This window comes from Podarcis filfolensis (genome assembly GCF_964270895.1).
Source record: "Podarcis filfolensis genome assembly, chromosome: 16".
Lineage (NCBI taxonomy): Eukaryota > Metazoa > Chordata > Lepidosauria > Squamata > Lacertidae > Podarcis > Podarcis filfolensis.
This window is the reverse complement of record NC_139620.1, coordinates 16521337-16538214: the sequence shown is the minus strand read 5'-3', so window position 1 is coordinate 16538214 and position 16878 is coordinate 16521337. Positions and strand designations below refer to the sequence as shown.

Sequence of the window (16878 nt, the reverse complement as noted above, 5' to 3'; positions counted from 1 at the left end):
CTCAAGCAGCCCCCTGGAAATGTAGTTTTGGGGAAACATAGAACAAAGTTATTTTCAGTCTCAATGCAATAAAAGGCAGTGGACGGCTTTGCCAATCAGACCTGATTTCTAAACGTAAATAAAACTTGGCTTCACTGTGTAAGATTGGTTTTTATATTCTGCTTTGCAAATCCAACTGGTACCTGCAAGATGCTAGATCTCTGCTATCCAGCAGCTGAGGTTTAGCAAAGTGTATTTACATGAAAAGCTGTTTTAACTTATCATGCTCAGGTCTTGCAGAGCTTACATTGTCGAGGAAACCCTACAGTGAAGGCAAAAGTGACCAGAAGTGATGAAGTTCTCATTATAACCAGAGAGAAGGAAATGAGGACCCCTCTTAAAGAGAGAGAAAAAAGGTGTCTCCCACTCAGAGCTGGGAGAGAGCTGGCCGTTCATGTTATTTGTCCAAAAGCTATTCCTATTTAATCTCCCTCCAGGTTACTTTATGTGGTCTCTGTGTGAGTAAATCCAAAATTAAATTGGTGACTTTTTATTGTGGACTTTGAAACCATAACATGCTGGGTTACAGCATGGCTGTGCTAGCGGGGGCTGATGTGAGTTGTAGTCCAAAACATCTGGAGGGCACCAGGTGGGCGAACACTGCTATATACTTTTACATAGAGCAAGGTAATAATTTTCCACATTTCATTTCCCTCCAACCTGTTTGCAATCCCTGCTTCCCCTCCAAAAAAGATGTGTCTTTATACCTATAGGTCAGGACAACACTTCATGCATGATGAAGTAGTCTGTGAAAGCTTTATGCCGTAATTAATATGTTACTTTTTAAGATGACACAAGTTCTCGCCCCTGTCATGCCTTCATCTCTCGGGGTTATCCAGTTGTGACATCCTGCTTGGTCAAAGAGGAGTTCCCCTTCTCTCCCCTCGGCAGCTTCCTAGCCCCCTCCCCCAAATCTGGTTCACAGGGTAGGGGAACTCCGGAGCAGATTTGGGTGGGTGGGCACTGAAGAGGAGAAGAGAGGAAGGAGAAACCCCGTAACATCCCAGGGTGTGATGTTGGATCTTGTCCACCACTTCAATACAGTTGTACCTCAGGTTAAGTACCTACTTAATTTGTTCCGGAGGTCCGTTCTTAACCTGAAACTGTTCTTAATCTGAAGCACCACTTTAGCTAATGGGGCCTCCCGCTGCCGCCGCACCACCGGAGCACGATTTCTGTTCTCATCCTGAAGCAAAGTTCTTAACCCAAGGTACTATTTCTGGGTTAGCGGAGTCTGTAACCTGAAGCGTTTGTAACCCGAGGTACCACTGTACCTTCATTTCTAATGTTAAAATAATGCTTCAGGCCTACCTCACAGTGTTGTCACAGGGATTACTGATATGGAGACAAAGCTCCTTGTATGAATGCTCTAAGGCACTGATTTGAACCCAAATTATTTTTAAGACAAATCACTGAGACATAAGAAGAAGGCTACTGGATTAGGTCAGTGGCCTATCTCATTCAGCATCTCATTCTCAGAGTGGTAAAGTAAAGGACCCCTGGATGGTAAAGTCCAGTCAAAGGCGACTATGGGGTTGTGGCGCTCATCTCACTTTCAGGCTGAGGGAGCCGGTGTTCATCCACAAACAGCTTTTCCAGGTCATGTGGCCAGCATGCCTAAACTGCTTCTGGCGCAACAGGACACCATGACGGAAACCAGAGCACACAGAAACGTCGTTTACCTTCCCGCTGCAGCGGTACCTATTTATCTACTTGCAAAGGTATGCTTTCGAACTGCTAGGTTGGCAACAATGGCGTGGACCAACAGCTGTCTGTGGGAAGCCCACAAGCAGCACCCGAGCACAAGAACCCTCTCCCCTTCTGTGGCTTCCAGCAACTGGTATTCAGAAGCATGACTGCCTCCAACCATAGAGAGCATAGCCATTGTGGCTAGTAGCCATCGATAGCCTTGTCCTTCATCAATTTGTCCCGTCTTCTTTTAAAGCCATTCACGTTGGTGGCCACCACTGCCTCCAACTTGAACCTGAGCTTGTGTATTACCTCTTCCTTCCCAACCATTTTCCTTCTGTGCTATGTCTCTTTCAGATTCTAAGCCTGAAGGCAAGGACTGCCTCTTTTGTAGTGGTTTGTAAACCACTCAGAGAGCGATTTTTTGCTGATGAGTCAGCTTTTTTAAAAAAATGAAACACTTAAAATAAAAAGATTTAAAAACAACAACTACTACTACTACCATTTGCAGAGAGGCTAAGCCAAAGGAAGGCACAAGGAATTTTGAATGGCTGGTTGCACAACCAGTCCATTGCAGAATGATTGAGACATGGTCTCCCCTTGGGTCAGTTCTGCTTTCCTCCCACTTAGGAGCCCTTAATGACATCCAGTAAACCTGTATCTTGATAGAGCTGCCCCCCTTCCATCCCCCTGTTCTCTCCTAACTTCAGGAGAAATTCTTCAGCCACCTAGCCTTTCCGTCTTTTAAAATGGGCTTAAATATTCTGGTACCTGGTAGCAGGAGAAGGAAGACGTAGCAGGAGCAGCTGTATGGCCCCATCATTGTCACTCCAGTCAGAATCCGCACTAGTAGCAGGACGTCCCGAAAGAAAACCGAGGCCGTTTGGACATTTGGACCCTCGCCTCAGCAGCTGAGTGGTGGCGTTCGCAGAAGCAGCAGAGCCTCAAAGGTTACACTGTCTTCTGCTGGCCTCTCTCGTACACCACCAATTTTTTTTCCCTTTCCCTCCTTCATCTCGGGAAAAAAGTTCCAATTGGCTGCTAAAAATAAATTAGACGTTCAGCCTTCCCTCTGTGCTCCTTCCTCCGTCATGTAGATGCAACTCGCTTAAAAAAAGAAAAAGAAAAAAGAGAGGGAAGGGAAAAGTTATTTATTTTAAAAGATACCAAAATCACAAAGTAGAAAACAACCCAAATTATATGCCAGAAAATGGAGAGAAAATTGCTCATATTTTGTGGGTGAACCATGGTGATAAAAAGCTGTAAGAGACCAAGAGTCACTGTCTGATATTCTTTAAGTTTTAACCATCTCTGACCGTACACAGAGTGCAATTATTTTACTGCTGAATAAGCACAGCCGATTCTCCCACCTGAGGCATTCCAGGAGCAGAAAGCCCCAACTTCCCTGGCAATGATCTTCAATGACACTCTTCATTTTTATAGACAAGCATTTCCCATTGTTGTTGATTACTTATTAGTTTTATTAAAGTAGTTGACACACTTCTCTGACATTTCACTCCAAGCCTGAGTCTAGCCCTGGAACTTGATGGCAATGCCAGCCCTGGTCTCAGCCCTGGAAGGTGGGATGGAATAATTAAAATGAGTTAGCCTCTGAACGTATGTAGAGTGCAATTTCTCCAAAATCACAGCCATTCCCTAAACATTCATGAAAACAAGGATCAGGGCCTCTTGATAGACTTCAGGGGACGCTTGTCCCAGTGTCACCAATGCCACAATACAGTGGTACCTTGGGTTAAGTACTTAATTCGTTCCGGAGATCCATTCTTAACCTGAAACTGTTCTTAACTTGAGGTACCACTTTAGCAAATGGGGCTTCCCGCTGCCGCCGTGTGATTTCTGTTCTCATCCTGAAGCAAAGTTCTTAACCTGAGGTAATATTTCTGGGTTAGCAGAGTCTGTAACCTGAAGCGTATGTAACCCGAGGTACCACTGTACTTAAGACTGTGGAACTCACAGACTGTGGAACTCATTCCCACAGCAACTTGGATGGCTTTAAAGCAGGATGGGACAAATTAATGGAAGAGAAGGCTATCAATGGCTATGAGCCATGGTGGTTATGCTCTGCCTCCAAAGTCAGAGCCAGCAATGCTTCTGAATACCAGTCACTGGGTACCCTAAGAGCAGGGAGAGTTCTTGTGCTCAGGTCCTGCTTGCAGGTTTCCCACAAGCATGTCAACCACTGTGAGAATAGGATGCTGGCCTAGATGGGCGATTGGCCTGATCCAGCAAGCTCTTCTTATGCTCAATGCAGTCGAGTCAGTAAAAGACAACATTTGTGTGTGTGCTTTTCGGTTTCCTTCCGCTTGTAAAGCTTTGCCGTTGCCCTGGAGCTGCAAATTCCTTTGTGGTAAGAAATTAAAAGGTTTGTGTGGAAAGCGAGTAGGAGCTTTGTGCAACCGAAACCCCGAATTAAGGACTCCTTGTCAGCACAATGGGGCATGGGAGCGGCCTCCCAAACCGAGCCACTCCTTGCCAAAGTGGTCCAATCTGAGCAGGAACTTCGAAACATTTGTTGAAGTGAAGCCATTTTCCTTCTCCTTGAAGCCCTCAGCATTCAATGGAGCAGCAATCCAGGCTGGATCTAGGTTTTGAGCAGGCGGAGGACAAGATGCTCTCTCAGCACTGCCCGAGGACACCCCACCCACCTTGACACTGTCACAACTGCCCATTCACTTGGCCTGCTTTGCCTCTGGGCCCAATCCACCAGAGGATAAGGAGTGAGCCACTGGTGGCTCCTTCCTCTGGCTCCTTCCATGGCTTGCTCCCCTGGAGAGGGCAAGTGAACAGGTGGCAGCAACAGGTCAAGGAGGCTCTGGGGAGAGCCAGTGTGGTGTAGTGGTTAAAGCGGTAGTCTCGTAATCTGGTGAATCGGGTTCGCATCTCCGCTCCTCCACATGCAGCTGCTGGGTGACCTTGGGCCAGTCACACTTCTCTGAAGTCCCTCAGCCCCACTCACCTCACAGAGTGTTTGTTGTGGGGGAGGAAGGGAAAGGAGAATGTTAGCCGCTTTGAGACTCCTTCGGGTAGTGATAAAGCGGGATATCAAATCCAAACTCTTCTTCTTCTTCTTCCAGGGATTAACTAGGAGGCCCCTGCCATGCCCATGGGCATGTGCCTGGCAGTGCCAGCCTCGTTGGCAATTGCATTATTGACTACAGCAGGAGAACATGCAGCCCTCGGGCCAGTCTTGGCCAACTGGGGGTTCAGTTTGGCCCGCAAGACCCAACCCCCCCAAAAGCACACCCATCAGCTCATATCACTGGTGAATCCTGAATATTTATATTCTGAAGACACAAAATGCCAAATTTTCCATAGGTGCTTAAGGCCACAAGCCAGATTTGCCTCAGAGCAAATTGAGACATTTAGTGGTTTTGCAGTGCATCCTGGATTTGAAAGAAGGTGCTGGGGATCCATGACCTTCACACTCTTCCTGTCCTGCCAACTCCAGGAATAGACAGATGGGTGACGGGGACCCATCATGGCTAGGTCATTCATTCCTGAGGGTGCAGCTCCCCCTGGTGGACTAACACACCCACACTCCCCATTGCTGAGCCTTCTTTCTGAAATAAGTATAGCAGAAGCAGAGTATATTTAATATGGGGGAGAAATGGGAATATTTCTGGCTCACAGTTAGGTGAGCTTTTCTGGACATTTGCCTGTCTTTCCTGTAATAGTCTTGGTTTATTTCTTTATTTTAAATTGTCTATACACGCTGTATTTTCCCCCTTCTTTTTATTTACTTACTGTTAGCTGAAGAACACTACTCAGGACACTGGATGGAACAATGCTTTTAGAATATTTTTAACTGTAACTGCTTTTAGATGGTTTAATTGCAATTATTTTTTAGATTTTTTTTCTCCTTTTGCTCGTTTTTAAATTATGTAGAAGTTTGCCATGCTGGGCAACTCCAGAAGGAAGAGCCTGATATAAATTCAATAATAATAATAGTAATAATAATAATAATAATAATAATAATAATAATAATAAATTTTATTTATATCCCGCCCTCCCCAGCCAAAGCCAGGCTCAGAGCGGCTAACATCAAATGTATAATACATTAACATAAAATCAGACAATCAATTAAAATACATCCTCAAATCAGATCAGGATCAGAATAAAATCCAATCGGATGGCAACCCACAGATTAGGGTTGGGGACCTTAAATGCTCACCAGGCCCAGCTGTTTGTGCTGAACTTATATGGGCCTGTGAGAAAAATTGGGAGGCCACTTTCATGCAAGTTCTTATGAAAGGGGAGAGGGAGTCAGACTGAACCCCGACCAAAGGCCTGGCAGAACAGCTCCATCTTGCAGGCCCTGCAGAAAGATGTCAAGTCCCACAGGGCCCTAGTCCCTTGTGACAGAGCGTTCCACCAGATTGGAGCCACAGCCGAAAAAGCCCTGGCTCTAGTTGAGGCCAGCCTAACCTCTCTGTGGCCTGGGACCAAACATATTTTTTGGGGGGGATTTTTAACTTCTTTTGCTTCTTAAAATTTTTGCTCAGAAAAAAAAAATCACAAATTTATAGTTTGGCAGCAAAAAAGCAATGTGCTTTATAAATTTGCTATAAATTTGCGAATTTTTTTCTGATCTGAGAAAAAAAAAATACAAATCCAGCCAAATGGGTGGGGTATAATTATTATTATTATTATTATTATTTTATTGTGTGTGTGTGTGTGTGTGCAGTGTGTATGTGTATGTTCTTCTTCTTCTTGGAAATCACTTGTGGCCAAGTCTTCCATGAACATGGTCTTAACAGTGTGTCCGTAAGTGACTGTGGAGGCAAATTCTAGATCCACATGCCCTTCCACAGCGGGGACATAGGTTTCCAGGCAGGAGTTGATCATGGTGAGGGTTTGCCAAACATACCTTCCTCTTAGAACATTTCTCCCTTTCGTCCTGAGCATAGCTGTCAAGTGTCCCTTATTTGAAGGGACAGTCCCTTATTCCAGCGCCATGTCCCGCTGCTGTCCCTTATTGATGGATGTCCCTTAAATGATGTCCCTTAAATTTCAAAGGAAGCAGCTCCTCTCCCTCCCTCCCTGCCAGCCAGGGAGGAGGGAGGCTCCAACTGTGTTGCTTGGCTGTGTTGCTCACCCAATAAGAAGTCTAAGAACAACTGGGGGTGGAGCTTGCATGCCTTGTGTGTGGCTAGTTAATGCAAGCTGAGGGTTTTTTTGAATGCTGGACACCATTTTGTTGCACGTGCTGCTGCAAACTTTGCAGTGCAAAGCCAGGCTGGGGAGCCATCTTAAGCTGAGGCTGCATAGGCCTTGTGGTGCATGTGATTCAGATTCTATACAGTTGAACCTCTGGTTACAAAGTTGGTTGGACAGTGTTCTCGAAGCTACCAGCATGAGTTTGACCAGACTACAGGAGGACAGGAAGACTGGAGTGCCTGGAACAGGTGAGGCCGCAGGTCCCTTATTTTGGCTGCTGGTCCCTTATTTTCAAGGCTGCTGGTCCCTTATTTTCAAATCTGTAAGTTGACAGCTATGGTCCTGAGTTCAAGCGTCTTCAAAGTCCATGACACCTTTGGTAAAGGCTGTTCTCCAATTGGAGCGCTCACAGCCCAGTGTTTCCCAATTGTCAGTGTTTATACACTACTACATTTTTCTAGATTTGCCTTGAGAGACTTATGTTGTCCACCAGTATTTCGCTTTCCATTCTTTAGTTGGGAATAGAGTAATTGCTTTGGAAGACGATAATCCAAACAACAGGACCAGTCCAGTGAAGTTGATGTTGAAGAATCATTGCTTCGGCACTGGTGATCTTTGCTTCTTCCAATACACTGGCATTAGCTCGCCTGTCTTCCCAAGTGATGTGTAAAATTTCTCGGAGACACCGTTGATGGACTCTTTCAAGATACTGTAGTTCTAGTTACAGGTAGGTAATAATATAATATAATATAATATAATATAATATAATATAATATAATATAATATAAATGTAATGTAATGTAATGTAATGTAATAATATAATATAATATAATATAATATAATATAATATAATATAATATAATATAATATAATATAATATAATATAATATAATATAATATAATATAATATAATATAAATTTTCTTCCAGTAGCACCTTAGAGACCAACTAACTTAGTTATTGGTATGAGCTTTCGTGTGCATGCACACTTCTTCAGATATTGTAGTGTGTGTGTGTAGGGTGATTATAAAATGGCAGCAAATGCGTAATTATTCCCCCTCCGCCCTCTTTTCGCGCGTTCCTCAAATTATCCCGCCTTTTCGGTTCTCCCAATAACAAGAGCCTCCCTCCTCCATAGAGAAACCGCCGAGAAACCTAGAGTGCCGCAGCCGTCCTGTTTTTATGGCGCTCCGACCATAGAAAGATCGTCTCCAGCGAATCTCTATGAGCTTAGCTCCGGACTTCCCTGGGCAAACGTAGGAAGCCTAGAGCGGCCTCTAGGCCGCGCTCCGCACGCCCAGCTTTCCTGTGTTACCCGGAAGTGGTACCCAGGGGAGCGCGGGAGCGACGGTTGAGGCGAGAGAGCAGGTGAGCGGCTCGGAGGGCGGGAAAGGGAGCGGGGGCGGCCAGGGGCTACCGGCGGTGAGGGGGGCGGGTGAAGCCCCTCAGCTTTGTGGGAGGCTGGCGGCTGCCTGGGTGGTGATTAGAACCATAAACGAGTGGCCATGAGGCGCCGCCGCCGCCGCCTTTCCCTCCACCCGCCCTCTTCACTTGAGGCGTATTAATGGAGCCTCTTTAATCCACAAACATTACACACCAGGAACTTCATGCTGAGCAGTTTGAGCTTCTCTCTCCTCCCACCGTCCTCTCCATGCATTAATCTTGTTCATCATGGTGTCGGCCTACCTTCCAGGGATGTTGTTTGGCTTATTCGTTTTAGGCCTCTCCTTTTTGCTTAAGGGCGGTTTCACACACAGAGAGAAAGACTCCAAGATTAACAGAAGGAATTGCAGTAAAACAGCTGAAGGGAAGTTTGTTTTTAAACTTTTTTTAAAAAAAGTTTGAAAATCACTCCCCCAAGATGTTTGCTTTAATGTTCTCTTCCAGAAGGGGGATTCCTGCTCCAATAATTCCCAAGTGAAGAGGTCAAAGCAGTTACTGATTTTAAAAAAAGAGGGGCCGGGTTTGCCCCAGATGGATAAGCAATGTGGGTTTTGGGGGAGAGAAATGTTTAAATGGGCAAAGAGGGGATTACGCAATCCCTCAGATTATGGGGAACTGATGTGGCCTTTGTCGTAGTTACCAAACACAATTCTGGAAGTACCAAAGTGCAGCGTGTTGACTTTTTATGGTATGACTTTTTATGGTATGGTATTATTTCTCCATGAATAATCAGGAAATATCTGATTGGGGAGAAAGTTCAACAAGCACATTCACAACTCAGTCCTGAGTGTAGTTAGTGGGTTGAACGCTAAATCCTAGTTCACTGCATTCTTAAGCAGTTTTTTAAAAAAAGGAATGAGTCGCAGTGAACAGTGAATCCTATGGTACTCAGAAGTAAGTCAATAGGAGTTCAATTGAGCTTACACCCAGATAAATGGATTAATGGGGCTTAACACTGAAAGCCTTTGTTGGAACATTTCCAAATGTTTTGGGACGTAATATTAAGACATAACAGTGTAACATTGTTTGAAGCCCTCCCAAAGAAACTACTGGCTTGAATGAGATTTGTCTTTGTTCTGCCTTAGTTGCTGTTGGGGATAGAAAGACACTTAAGACTTGTGAGGTAGTGTCCATCAGTTCCTCTGTGCTGAGCTACCTGAGATTTTCCTTAACTCATTGTGTCTTGTTTCAACCTTCCCATCTCTGGCTTAGGTTGCCTCATCTTCCCCAAGTATTTTGCAAGGGAGCGTTTGGGTGTGGTAGACTTTTTCCATGGGGATTGTTGCTATTAAAATCAGGAAGGTGGGAGGAGAAGGTGAGGCAAAGTGGTGCAGGCACCTACACTCTTCCCAAGCAGGCTGCTTGACTTGGCTCTTCACCCCTCACCCAAGTGTTCCCACCACCTGCCCTCCCCACAATTGTAATTTTTTTTAAATTTTTTATTTTTTGGTATTGTATTGTAAACTGCCCTGTGATCTTCAGATGAAGGGCGGTATAGAAATTTGATTTAACAACAATAATAATCCGTACTCACATTTGTTGATTGGTTTTCTCACATAAATTTAGCTTTGGGGTCTCTGCTCTGAAGCAGCAAACAGTCTGATATTGAGTGCTAACTCAGAGCTCTGACCTTAGTAGGTGGGTTTATTTTCATCCTAAACCTGTAACACTAACAAATAGCCTTTTTTACTATTATTTGGAAGATGAAGTAAGAACTTTGGCATTAGGATTCCAGCCTCAGTGAACCAAAGCAACCTAATGCTGGAGAGAGAGGAGGGGTTAGGACAGGTATAGGTAGCCAACAGTCCCTCAGAAGTTGTTGAGCTACAACTCTCTTCATCCTTACCTACCGGCCATGCTATCTGGGGCTGGTGGAGTTGGAAGCCTTAACATCTGGAGGACCAATTATTCTCCATGCCTAGGTCAGGAGAGGAGCACTACAGTGGTACCTCGGGTTATGAACTTAATTCGTTCTGGAGGTCTGTTCTTAACCCGAAACCGTTCTTAACCTGAGGCGCGCTTTCGCTAATGGGGCCTTCTGCTGCTGCCGCCGCACACATGGGTGTGCAATTTCCGTTCTCATTCTGGGGCAAAGTTATCAACCCGAGGTACTACTTCCAGATTAGCGGAGTTTGTAACCTGAAGTGTTTGTAACCCAAAGCATTTGTAACCTGAGGTACCACTGTACTAGCTTTCTTGACTGCAGCAGAAGACTAGCATTCACCTGAATGAGTGAGTGGCTACCTCTGGTGTTCCTTCCACCAGCAATAGAACCAAGAGGATTCTGTGGAGGTGAGGTAGAATGTGAAAGTGCTTGGATCTCCTGAATCCTAGGCTGGTTTCTCTCCTGAAGAGCAGCCCAACATACCGTATTTTTCGCCCTATAGGACGCACCGGCCCATAGGACACACCTAGTTTTTTGGGGGGGGGAAATCAAGGAAAATTTTTTTATTTCCCCTCCAGGTTTGCGCAGCCATCCCCAAGCTAGAAGAGGGAGACGGAGCGCTCCATCTCCCTCTTCTGCCTTCAGGGACAGCCTCTCTAGCCTCCATGGGGCAGCGGCTTGCCCCGCTATCCCCCGAGGTTGTGGGGCTGGCGGGGGGGAGAAGCTAGAAGAGGGAGACGGAGCGCTCCATCTCCCTCTTCTGCCTTCAGGGACAGCCTCTCTAGCCTCCATGGGGCAGCGGCTTGCCCCGCTATCCCCCGAGGTTGTGGGGCTGGCGGGGGGGGAGAAGCACGCTTGCTTCCTCCCCCCCCCCGCCAGCCTCCAGATCAGGTCGGGGAATAGCGGGGTGGTGGTGCTCCGCTACCCCACTATCCCCCGAGCTTGTGGGGCTGGCGGGGGGGGAGAAGCACGCTTGCTTCCTCCCCCCCCCCCGCCATCCTCCAGATCAGGTCGGGGAATAGCGGGGTGGCAGCGCTCCGCCTCCCCGCTATCCCCCGAGCTTTTGGGCTGCAGGCTGCTGCCCGCAAGCCTTGCGAGCCCGCGGGACCTCCCGCCGGGCTTGCAAGATTTGCGGATAGCTTCCTGAAGCCTGCATTCGCCCCATAGGACGCACACACATTTCCCCTTCATTTTTGGAGGGGGAAAAGTGCGTCCTATAGGGCGAAAAATACGGTAGGTCCTTCTGTGTCATCCTGGTAGTGCTGCAACAAAAGAACCCCCTAAGCCACCTTCTGCCCTGGCTGGTGATGGTTCTGCTGTTCCAGTTAGCCCCAGGTGCCAGTGAGGAATCAAAGGAGACCAAGCCCCACCTCATTCCACTGAGTGTTCTTCAATTCACTCTCTGGTAGGTGGCGCTATTACCTTATTTAGCTGCCTGCCCTTCTGTACCGCTTTGCCTTATTTAGCTGTGTCAAGTAACACCTCTTGCTGCTTCCCTGGCTGTATTCCCTTACCAGGAGGCTATGTCATTATTGCAGTCATCAATCGGAGACTGTGTGAACCTAGGGAACAGTAGCAACTGCCACCCTCTGGCTGGCTGCTGTTGGAATCGGAAACTTCCAAAGATTGCAGCAGCTGTTCTGAAAGCTGTAATGGCCCTAACTGAGCCCCCTCCCACTTTCCAAGTGTGAACTCTAGAACTGTCCAGTCAAACTTTAGCTTTTGGCCTCTTCCCCATCTCCCCTAAACTGGATACAGCTAGTAGGAGCAATGAGATCTTGTTTTTGCAGTCTCAGGTGCAACCATGGTTGAGAAGTGGTGCATTGCCTCTGATACTTGTGTTGGAAATAGTAACAGCGCTGCTGACTATGCTTTATTTTACAAATGGTTCTTTGCAAAACACCCGCCCACATTCTGTGTACAATCTGAGCAGCGGTGTGCTCTGAAAACTTTTGAATAAACATTTTCTGCTTCTGTAACCAATTGGGATCTGATCTAGTATGTCTGACTCACTTTGGTAACCAAACCCTAAAAATTAACATAAAAGCACTGCATGAATGCTTCCAAATAAATTGCTCAATAGCTGGAAGGAGATGATTTTTTTTTTATTTAAATTTAATTTCCTGATTAAAATGTACATAATGAAATATTAATCTGTGCTCAAAGCTTTAGTTGTAAATTATTTTTACTTGATATTTGCCTTAAGATATGTACATAACACATTAACATAAGCTTATGTACCAGTCCTTGCACACACAGCAAGCTGAAGCTTATATATTTTTGTGTGTGATCTCAAAAAAGTTAATTACAGCTTAAAAACTGCCCAGTTTATATATTGGCTCATTTACATTTGAACCATATATAAGTCTGGTTTGCATTTTATTTACTCAGGCAAACAACAAACAAGCTATGGTTCTCGGCTTGTTTCTGACTTGGGTGTGCATTGTTTGTTTGAAAGGAACAAGTCATGCACTGAGTTCTCACAACACAACAAGCCATACTCTTATATGTTTGTGTTGTGTGTGCCACCTGCATAGGGGATGGGTGAAAAGCCTTATTCACATTTAAACTAAGATTTAACATGGCATTTGAGCCAGGTCACTATCTTTAAATACATCCTCCAACTTGGACAACAAATCTCAGCATAATTTTTTTTTTACCACAGTATCAAAATAAACACCAAGTGTTGCCAAACACATAAATTAGCAAAATGTACACATTTAATTTATGCTACAGTTCCTAATTTAAATGCATGTTTTACAAGTGGAAAATGTTCTGTCCTGTGCCCCTGCCTCTAAGGTATGGTGTGGCAACATCCGTGGGCATTCTAAAGAAAGCTACCTAATGCTGGAGAATTATTGTCTAATTCACTGCAGGCTTTCAGCTTTTTGGCCAACCAGGCAGGGGAGTATACACTTCTAATGCAACCATTGACATGGCTCACTCTGTTTCTTCCTCCCTGGAATAGTAAACAAATAAGCTGTATGACAGTTGGCCAAGAAGCATGTGGAGTTCTAGCATCCTGTGGGTTTTCTCAGCTGCCTGGTGATGCTACCCACCCTCTAGTTCTGACACCTCACTGATCTCTTGAGTTCCTTTGCAGGCAGAGCTGCAGGCAACATGACCACCAGTCAGAAGCATCGGGACTTCGTGGCTGAGCCCATGGGGGACAAGTCTGTTGGTACTTTAGCTGGCATTGGAGATGTACTTGGCAGGAAGCTGGAAGACAAAGGCTTTGACAAGGTATCTTCTGGGCCATTGGGTCTGAAAGCAAAATAAGTTTATGGTGTAGGAAATGAACTTGGGCAGAGTGATGCTTTCTAGCCTCCAGACAAGCCTCTGCAGTGGGGGGGGGTTCACTTCAGAGGTACCAGGAGTACCACCAGGACTACAAGATCAGGAGAGACATGCTCCATTTTGATGACTGCTGCAGCCTGCTTTTCAGGGCCTATGCAATGCAGCAGTCATTTTGAATCTCAGTAGGCCTGCGTTCAATTAGTCTTTGTGGTAGAGTGAGTAATAATAATATTATAATAATTTATTATTTGTACCCCGCCCATCTGGCTGGGTTTCCCCAGCCACTCTGGGCGGCTTCCACAAAGACCAAAAATACACTAATATGTCATACATTAAAAACTTCCCTGAACAGGGCTGCCTTAAGATGTCTTCTGAATGCCAGGTAGTTGTTTATCTATGAGGACTTGAACCCAAGTCTTGAGTCCAAAACTCAAACTGCTGCACTGAAAGGATAACTTCTGTGTTCCCAGATTTTCTGTGCTTCTAGAACAGCGTTTCACAACCTTGAGCCCTCAAGATAGTTTGGGTTACAACTCCCATCAAACTGAGGCAGCTGTAGTCCAAAACCTCTGGAGGGCACCTGGTCGCGGAGGGGTATTCTGGAATTTTCATTCCCAATGGGGTCTGATATAGGTAGCCTCTCTTTTTTTTACCCGTTGCTAATCCTCTTTGTGTGTGTGTCCCCTCCCCCTTGCTTTCTTGAACCCAGGCATACGTGGTTCTGGGACAGTTCTTAGTCCTGAAGAAGGATGAGGACCTCTTCCGCGAGTGGTTGAAGGACACGTGCGGTGCCAATGCCAAGCAATCCAGAGACTGTTATGGCTGCCTGAAGGAATGGTGTGATGCTTTCTTGTGAATGATGTTGGCCAAAGCCTGGTGGATGCTGTTAGGGCTTTTGTAGTTGAATAGAGATTGTTCATCCCCATCTCTCTCAGCACCCACTTATTATAAACCTTCTAGCATCTACATGGGCTGCTGGGGGCTATTGCTCCCAACACTGGGGTGGGGTGGGGTGGGGAGCCATGACTGCCTTTTAATGTAACTGAATCTTTTTTCCTCCAGGGAGAGGGTTGAGAAACATCAAATGTTCTAATTCGATGCTCCATGTAGGTCGTTTTTTACGTGGCTTTAATTGCAAGCCCCCTCACTGTTAGGCCACCCAACTCCAGAACCAGACCTGCCTGCTAACAATAATGGAAGTTCCCCTACTCCCTTTGTTTGAGCTCCAGTTAGACTGAGATTTACTTGTCAATTCTGAAGAAAAAAGATGTTATTAGGCCTATTATTTTTGTGATTTCTCTCCAGTGTTTGATCCCTGCTATAATTTTTATGCTACTCGGTTTATTGGCAAGAACCAAAAATCATTGCAAAGTTTTTAAATCAATAAAAATCAGCTGTGTTAACTATTCAGTGTTGCTTGAAAATTAATTGGAGTGAGCTGTTTCGGGGAAAGGGGTGCGGGAATCCAATTTGTGTCTTGATCCCACAAGGAAGTTTATTAAGGGTTTAGTATCTACCTGAGGTTGCTGAAGTGATGGTGAAAGTCAGGAGTTGTGAGTCTCAGCCTCATGATGGAGCACAGTTCTTTCCCCAAACTCGTCCAGGTAGGAAGAGAGCAATCCAGCACTGCTACTGACTCCAACCACTCTTGGCATGTAGCCCCTTCCAACAGAATGTGACCCTTACAGTTGCCTGTTTTAAATGTATGCCGAAGGAGGCTGAGCATTCTGGCCTAGTTCTTAGGATAGAAATTATCCCAAATAGTTGGGTAGAACAATGCTCTGCCACCTTCCCTGGACATCATTCTAAAACGGGCAAAATCTAGATGGCTGTCAAAGTTAGGAATGGTAAGGAATAATCTTGCCCTGGCATAGAATTTGAAATTTACATAAAAATATTTGTGCCTTACAAGAAGTGTTACTTGGCCCAACCTTGAGGTTGGAACAGGGAACCTATTTTCTGCGCTACAGCCCAGTGAGGTAATCTGCCAGGGAGGTACCTGCTAGCAGTGGGCAGAGTTTGCAGCATTTCAGGACTTCATAACTGCTACCCCATCTCCACCCATTTTGGCTCCCCCTATGTTTCTGTCTTGTTGCCAGAAGGCTCCCATCACTGCCCAAACCAGCTCTTCCTGCCTTTGTTCCTCACCTTAGGGGTGTGGAAATGTACTCTCCCTTGGCTATCTTGTGGGCAGATGCCAGCAGGAGCCGGGTGAGTCTTTGCTGCTCAGAGTCCTGCAGAACATTTTAAATTACATGCTATTTCATCTCGTGTTCATATACTGTCCTACTGGTTCATGGCTTTAAAAGAGGATCAGACATACATGGTGCTGGAAGCCGTAGGAGGGGAGAAGTTTCTTGTGCTCAGATCCTGCTTGCTGGCTTCTCACAGGCATCTGGTCAGCCACTGTGAGTATAGGATGCTGGACTAGAGGAATCAGAGTTGAAAGGGACCCTGAGGATCATCTAAGTCCTGCAATGCAGGAATATGCAGCTGTCCCTTATGGGGATCAAACTTGCAGTCTTGGCATTATCATCACCACACTCTTAACCATCTGCTGGCTGCTGGCCTGATCCAACAGGGCTAAACATAGGTTCTTATGTGCTTTACCTCTGCACGCAGGGATTGTGGCAAGTTCAGAGAACAATATGCAGACATGGGCAGATGAATTTCATGTGGCAATCCTATGTGTTTTGGGACAGATAACAAGTGTCCATAGCTTGGATCTGTGGCACACAGTGGAAAATCTGATCTCACCATTGTACAACAGGAAGATGTAGCTACACCCTGGCACCATTAGTATGTATACAAACACATGCCATGTTTCAAGTTGCTTGGCAGCCAGGTAACTTATTGTTACCTTGTTTTCCTCCAGCTGCTGGCATCTAGTGTCTGCTTCTTCTAAAGCTGTGCACACTTGATTCTCCCCCGTTTTATGGTCACAATAACCTTGTCCAGTAGGATTAGGCTGACTGCCCCTCAAGACCACCCAGTGAACTTCATGGCCAAGTGGGAATTTGAATCCAGATCCTAGCCCTCGAACCTCCACCTCACATGGACTCATGCTTTGGCCCTTGTGGCCTGCAAGATGCTCAAAGTGAGGGCGCTGCCTGTTCTCATCCCTGTGCCTCTCCTCACCCCACTGGGGGTACTCTCCAGGTGTGCAGGAAGGGAAGGGTCCCCGTGTGACGTCACATGAGGGGGGCTGCGGGAGTGAGACCCCGCCCCTTTCTCCTGGAGGGAAGCCGGGATTGCCTCTTGTTTTTCGAGGGAGAGGACCAAAGCCAAGGGCAGCGAGGGCGTTCAGATGACGCCGGGTGGGCGGGGCATGGCGGAGACACGCCCTCC

The 16878-nt window shown here is 46.0% G+C and overlaps 2 protein-coding genes across 3 annotated transcripts in view; one reads left to right on the top strand and one right to left on the bottom strand.

Annotated features, from left to right (window-relative positions):
• Positions 1-2837, bottom strand: part of ITGA10 (integrin subunit alpha 10) — a 59115-nt gene extending 56278 nt beyond the window's left edge. Inside the window, exon 1 of the mRNA XM_083589366.1 lies at positions 2500-2837. Coding sequence (XP_083445492.1) covers positions 2500-2551 — 52 coding nt within the window. The 5' untranslated portion in view covers positions 2552-2837. The remainder of the gene's footprint in view (positions 1-2499) is intronic.
• Positions 2838-8119: 5282 nt separating this feature from the next.
• BANF1 (barrier to autointegration nuclear assembly factor 1) lies at positions 8120-14936 on the top strand. Of its 2 annotated transcripts, none has more exons than XM_083589444.1 (3): positions 8120-8273; positions 13337-13476; positions 14240-14936. In XM_083589444.1, exons 2-3 carry the CDS (start codon positions 13354-13356, stop codon positions 14384-14386), a joined length of 270 nt encoding a protein of 89 aa, XP_083445570.1. In that variant the 5' UTR covers positions 8120-8273; positions 13337-13353; the 3' UTR covers positions 14387-14936. The 2 variants fall into 2 exon arrangements, with proteins under 2 accessions (XP_083445570.1, XP_083445571.1); XM_083589445.1 differs by lacking the exon at positions 8120-8273 and adding an exon at positions 11504-11638.
• Positions 14937-16878: the final 1942 nt, after the last annotated feature.